This window comes from Eschscholzia californica, unplaced genomic scaffold (assembly GCF_041429995.1).
Source record: "Eschscholzia californica isolate CP2 unplaced genomic scaffold, dmEscCali1.0.p SCAF_3, whole genome shotgun sequence".
In the NCBI taxonomy this organism is placed as follows: domain Eukaryota; kingdom Viridiplantae; phylum Streptophyta; class Magnoliopsida; order Ranunculales; family Papaveraceae; genus Eschscholzia; species Eschscholzia californica.
Window position 1 is genome coordinate 2,372,706 of NW_028238420.1, and position 5,006 is coordinate 2,377,711.

The window sequence follows — 5,006 nt, forward strand, 5'->3', positions numbered from 1 at the left end:
TAATTAACAACCCTAATGATATATTCATATATACTTTCTTCTTCCTCCTCTTTCCCAAAATTTACATATAAATACCTAACTGTGGTATAATTAATGGATCCTATTGGGAGAAAAAAGACATTTCTCAAAATAATCCAAACCATCTAAATGAATAACTTAAAACCCCAAGAAAGAAATGAATTTAAAATCTTAGGGACATTTGATATTTCTACCAGGACCTCCGTAATAAAAATAAACACCCCAACCTCGATTATTTCCTTCTTTAATATCATAGCAATTTGGATGATCGGCTAATGCTCGAAAATTAGAAGGTGGAATTAAATTATTATCCCAATCAACAACTTGTAGATTTCGAAAATATGATGCTTTTCCAAATCCTTCTTCTGCAAAATGACCGCTTCCCATCTGAGTTGAAGTATGAAATCCTGAAGATCGAGAATTAACAATTTCTCCTCCAAATTGTACCATACTTCCATGATTTCGTAAATGACTGAATAGAAAGTCTGGCCAATAACCAACTAGATTTGACCCATATTGGAGCCACCAATGACCATGTTTAGGATCCTGAAACATATAAAAAAAATGTTTAGTGTTTTTTTTCTTACAAATTTGCTAGGGTATTATGGTCATTGTATTTAGAATTTAGGAGCAAGGTTTCCTTCTGACCCAACTTCAAGAATATGAGAAATGGTTAGCTACCATGGGGTTGTATGACTGTTTTCTAACTAGAATAACGGCTTTAAGCTTCAACTCAAGTTGTCAACCATAAACAAGTCACCCCAGGGTAGCTTAATTTACAAACTACACATCTTAGGAATACGAAGTTGATGAAGATCAAGATGAAGGTGAGGATAGCTAGAGATACATGTGGGTGGTGGTGTTGGCCAGAGGTGGTGGTGGTGATGGTGGTGGTTGGTGCCTTAGTGGTGGTTAAAAGTGGTGGTAAAGATGAAGCATGTGTGTTGTGTGTATTTGAAACGTGAGTGTATAAGGGTAAAATAGGTTTAAGTGGTCGTGAGTGTGGTCGGTAAAAACAGTAAAATGTATATTTAAATTTCGCGATTAGTTGGACTTTGTTGGTTCACAATGCCCACAACAAGTACTATCTGTTTGACTTCATAAATTCATCGTGCAGAACTCGGGTTATGAGGGCTACTTGCGAGCCCACCTGCTTGCCCACTAGGCCATATAAATTTCTTCATTAATGATTGAAGGAACCCCATTTCTTTTATTTCCTAATGTATATTAAGGTCGTATCATATTGTATAGTTACCTTCCAAACCAATATATTGATGTCGAATTGTCTACCATTGTATGCTGACATTGGTGAGATGGCAGCTCCAACTGCTATTCTATTGTTCGTTTGAACAAAGCCCGAGCAGAGTAAATTGTAACATCCTGTTGTTTGATAAGCATCCGTCTGTAAAAGTTGAAAATTATTAACTTCTCTTTTTATTAAAACAAGCTAATCCTCTCATTTTTGTGTTGAATAAACAAATTACAAGGTCTACGCTTACCGTCCAATAAGTGAAAAACCTAGGATGACCATCTCCATATAGCTCAGGACTCACCTGAAAAATAAAATAAATGTAACATCACAATCATAAACTTAGGACCATAAAATTTAATGAAAATTGAAGGGTTAGTTGAAGTAGCTATAAAGGAGGGAAATAAACATATTAACATATTAAAAAAATTATATAAGTAAAAATTATCGAATATTGTCAAAATATAATCCTTTCAGTTGATTTAAACCATAAAGAAGACAATTACGATAGAAATCGTTGTTTATTACGTTTTTTTAGTTATGTAACGGCCATTGGTGTTGTAACCACAATATGTGAAAAATAAAAAAACAACATAATGAATTTGTTATAGTTTTTATATTTTAGAAAACAATCACAATGTTACAACTATTTACAAAATCTAAAGTACCTGCCAGCCAGCTTCAATGGTGTTAAGATCGTTTCCAAAAGAACCAGAGATTACCCAAATTTGAGACAAACTAAATTCGTATAAATTTGTAACACGGGGCGACCATACATTTAAGCTTGCTTTCGCTCCATAAAATTGACTTCCGGTAACATACCCAACTGCATGCTGTATTTTCAAACACCTCAATACGTAAATACATTGTAATTTTGTCGTATGAACAGTAATAAATGAAAACACCTTGATGTTAGTAAGAAGGAGAGAGAGAGAGAGAGTTGAAGTTTTAAAGGCAATAAATGGGTTTCCAGGAAATTATGGACTGCACATTAATGAAGACACCTTGATGTTAGTAAGAAATCATCACTATATTTTTCAGATAAGTCCATAAAAGTTAGGAAATTGCAATAAAAGGAAAATTTACAGCTACCCAAAATTCAATTTGCTCATATTCACTCTGATTTTGCTCTGTTCACTACTTCATATGAGTTTCTTAATTCATGAATATGAACAGTTTGGGGGGTTTTACTTTTTTTCTTCCTTTCTGATTTGGACTAAACTTGAAGAATTTCTATATTGATTTGACCTAAATTTGGATGATTTTGATGAAAAAACATGAAAATGAATAATGGGTATGATCTATTTTTGTTTACTAACCTCATGATCACTACTTGAAGAATCTCTTCTTCTAGGTTTTGTTATCTTTCTTCCATATCTACTAATGGAACTAGCTCTTAATATATCTTCTTCTTTTGTTCTTCTAATAGGGATTGTTCCTTCTGGACAATATTCATCATTACTTCTCCAAACCTGAAAGATTTCGTCCGAATCTGTTTTCGTCGATTCGTTGTTCTTCGGTCTCTCTGTTGGTAGATCCTATACACAAAAGACACTGAAAAATTAAATCTTGATCTTTGATTAAAACCAAATATATTAAGAAAAAAGAAAAGGATAAATTTTAATTTTTTTTAAGTACCAATGGCATTTTCCCCTGTAATTTGGGATGATCAAATGCTGGTTGTTGATGAGATAAAACACAATCAATCAAATCACCATCAGGACTCTGAAACAAAAAGATAAAAACCCAAATCATTAAACAACTTAAATGGAAGATTCTAAATGAAGAACAAAAACAAAATTGAAAATTAGTACCTGAATTGTTTTGAGAGGTGGTTTATTGATCTTGTTGAGATGAGCTCTTATTCTCTTCAATCTTTGCAATTCTTCAATGGGTTTAAAAGTTTGATTTATGGGGATTTGATTTTTGTTGATTTTTGATGAGATTTTTGTGGAGAAAACAGGGTTAATACAACAAGAAGAAAGAACAAGAAGGATAAAAATAAAAATGGGAATGATTGAAGAAGAAGAAGAAGAAGAAGAAGAAGAAGAAGAGATCTTGTAATAGCTAGAAGCCATTTTGGAAGAATTTTTATGTGTTGTTTGTTGTTATAAAACTATTTGTATTTGTATACATTGATGTTGTCTTCTTCTTCTTCTTATGTTGTGAAAGAGAATTCTTAAATATATATTCTTAGTTTTTGTCTATAAAAACACTTGAAAACCAAACAAAACAAAACTCAACTAGACCACCTATTAAAAGATACCCAAATGCCCAAATTCTCTCTCTAACTCTAGCTCTTTGTCTCTCTAACTTCAACCCAAAAACAATGAAGTTTGTGGAATCAATAATAACACTACCAACACCACTTACAACTTTTAGTAAGTGCTTCAAAGCTAAGCTTTGAGTGAGATTCTACATCCCATAAAAACTATATACCTTTTTGTTTTCTAATTAGTGATGATAGCGAACAAGAAAATCCGGGTAAATTCTAAATACAATTTTTATGTGATTTGTCGTGATTTGCTGTTTAGTATATCAGAATCATCAGAAGTATGAATCACAAAAAGCTACACAAACTTTCTGTCTAATTTTTCTTGTTCTTTAATTTTTTTTCTTTTTTAACTGTCTTTCAAACACGTAAAATCTTGTGAAAACTTTAACAATAGTAAAAAATTATTGTGAGAAAGAGAACTAGAACAGCTAAGCTAAGTAGTTAAATATAAAATTCAAAGAGAGAGAGAGAGAGGGTTTTATATTGAAGTTCACTTTGTTGCACTCCTCTCTGACATACAGAGCTTTCAGGCACTAACTTGATTAAAGAAAGAAAAAAAACAGATGTGGGGTTTTAAAGTTTCCCATGTGGGTGTGTAAAAGTAATTGTAGATTGTGATCTAAATGACCCCATTTTTTGAAATAAAAATTTGATATTAAATAGATATTATTGCTATTATTTTTAAGAAAAATTTATGGTAGGGAAGAGAGAGAGAAAGAAGAGAGGAGCCTGGAGCCTTGGACAATGGGTGTCTCCAAAGTTGGCTACTTGGCTTTGGTACTCTAGTTTTTATCTAGTCCTAGTATTGACCAGAAGACTCTTTTGTCGAGTTACTACTTTTTTTCTATGTAAATTTTCCTTAAAGAAATTCAAATGGCCCCTCATTACGTAGTGTTTGGGCTTGACTCGGGCATAAGACTTGGAATATTAATTTGTCGTAGAAATCTATCTCTGACTTAAATTCTGAATACTATCACAGTATCACTTGTAAAACAATAAACTACTTCGATTTTTCATTTTCTATGGACATTTAAAGGACATAGTAACTTAAATAAGAGTTTTTAATTAATTTTTAGAGGTTAAATACGAATAGAATATACTTTTTTTATGAAGTATATAGGAGTAGGAGGGTGAGATGCTTTGATTTTTTTTTTGTTATAGCTTGCTTTGGTATTGAAGAAAAAGAAGGATAAGAACTAGAATATGGGGTTCCTTCAAAATTCTTTGGTGTTGATTTTCACTTCCCTAGATGTTCCTTATGGCCGCTTAGACAACACAAATAGTTAACTTAGTTTTATATTACCAAAACAAACAAAGGTAGCCCACTTTGCTCTGTTCTCTTCTTTTCTTGTTCTCCTTTTTTTCTTTTCTTTAGTTTACCAACTTTTTCAGTATCTAGTAATACTGGGACTATAGAATTAAGTTGTGGAAGGCATCATCGAAGATCTTAGGCCGTATAATGAT

The 5,006-nt window shown here is 32.2% G+C and overlaps 1 protein-coding gene across 1 annotated transcript; it reads right to left on the reverse strand.

The window, feature by feature from the left end:
• LOC147547632 (protein neprosin-like) lies at positions 1-3,991 on the reverse strand. The gene is made up of 7 exons (XM_086669864.1): positions 3,082-3,991; positions 2,906-2,992; positions 2,587-2,805; positions 1,936-2,100; positions 1,518-1,571; positions 1,274-1,420; positions 1-564 (listed from the first exon to the last, which is right to left on the reverse strand). Exons 1-7 carry the CDS (start codon positions 3,343-3,345, stop codon positions 190-192), a joined length of 1,311 nt encoding a protein of 436 aa, XP_086525990.1. The 5' UTR covers positions 3,346-3,991; the 3' UTR covers positions 1-189.
• Positions 3,992-5,006: the final 1,015 nt, after the last annotated feature.

Bases quoted from the DNA above. Each gene is read 5' to 3' on its own strand.
- LOC147547632 (XM_086669864.1), bottom strand. From the start codon at position 3,345: ATGGCTTCTAGCTATTACAAGATCTCTTCTTCTTCTTCTTCTTCTTCT. The intron at 2,101-2,586 runs GTTAGTAAACAA...TTGAAAATACAG, and splicing joins CTTCAAGTAGTGATCATGAG to CATGCAGTTGGGTATGTTAC. The intron at 1,421-1,517 runs GTAAGCGTAGAC...CAACTTTTACAG, and splicing joins GGTTTTTCACTTATTGGACG to ACGGATGCTTATCAAACAAC.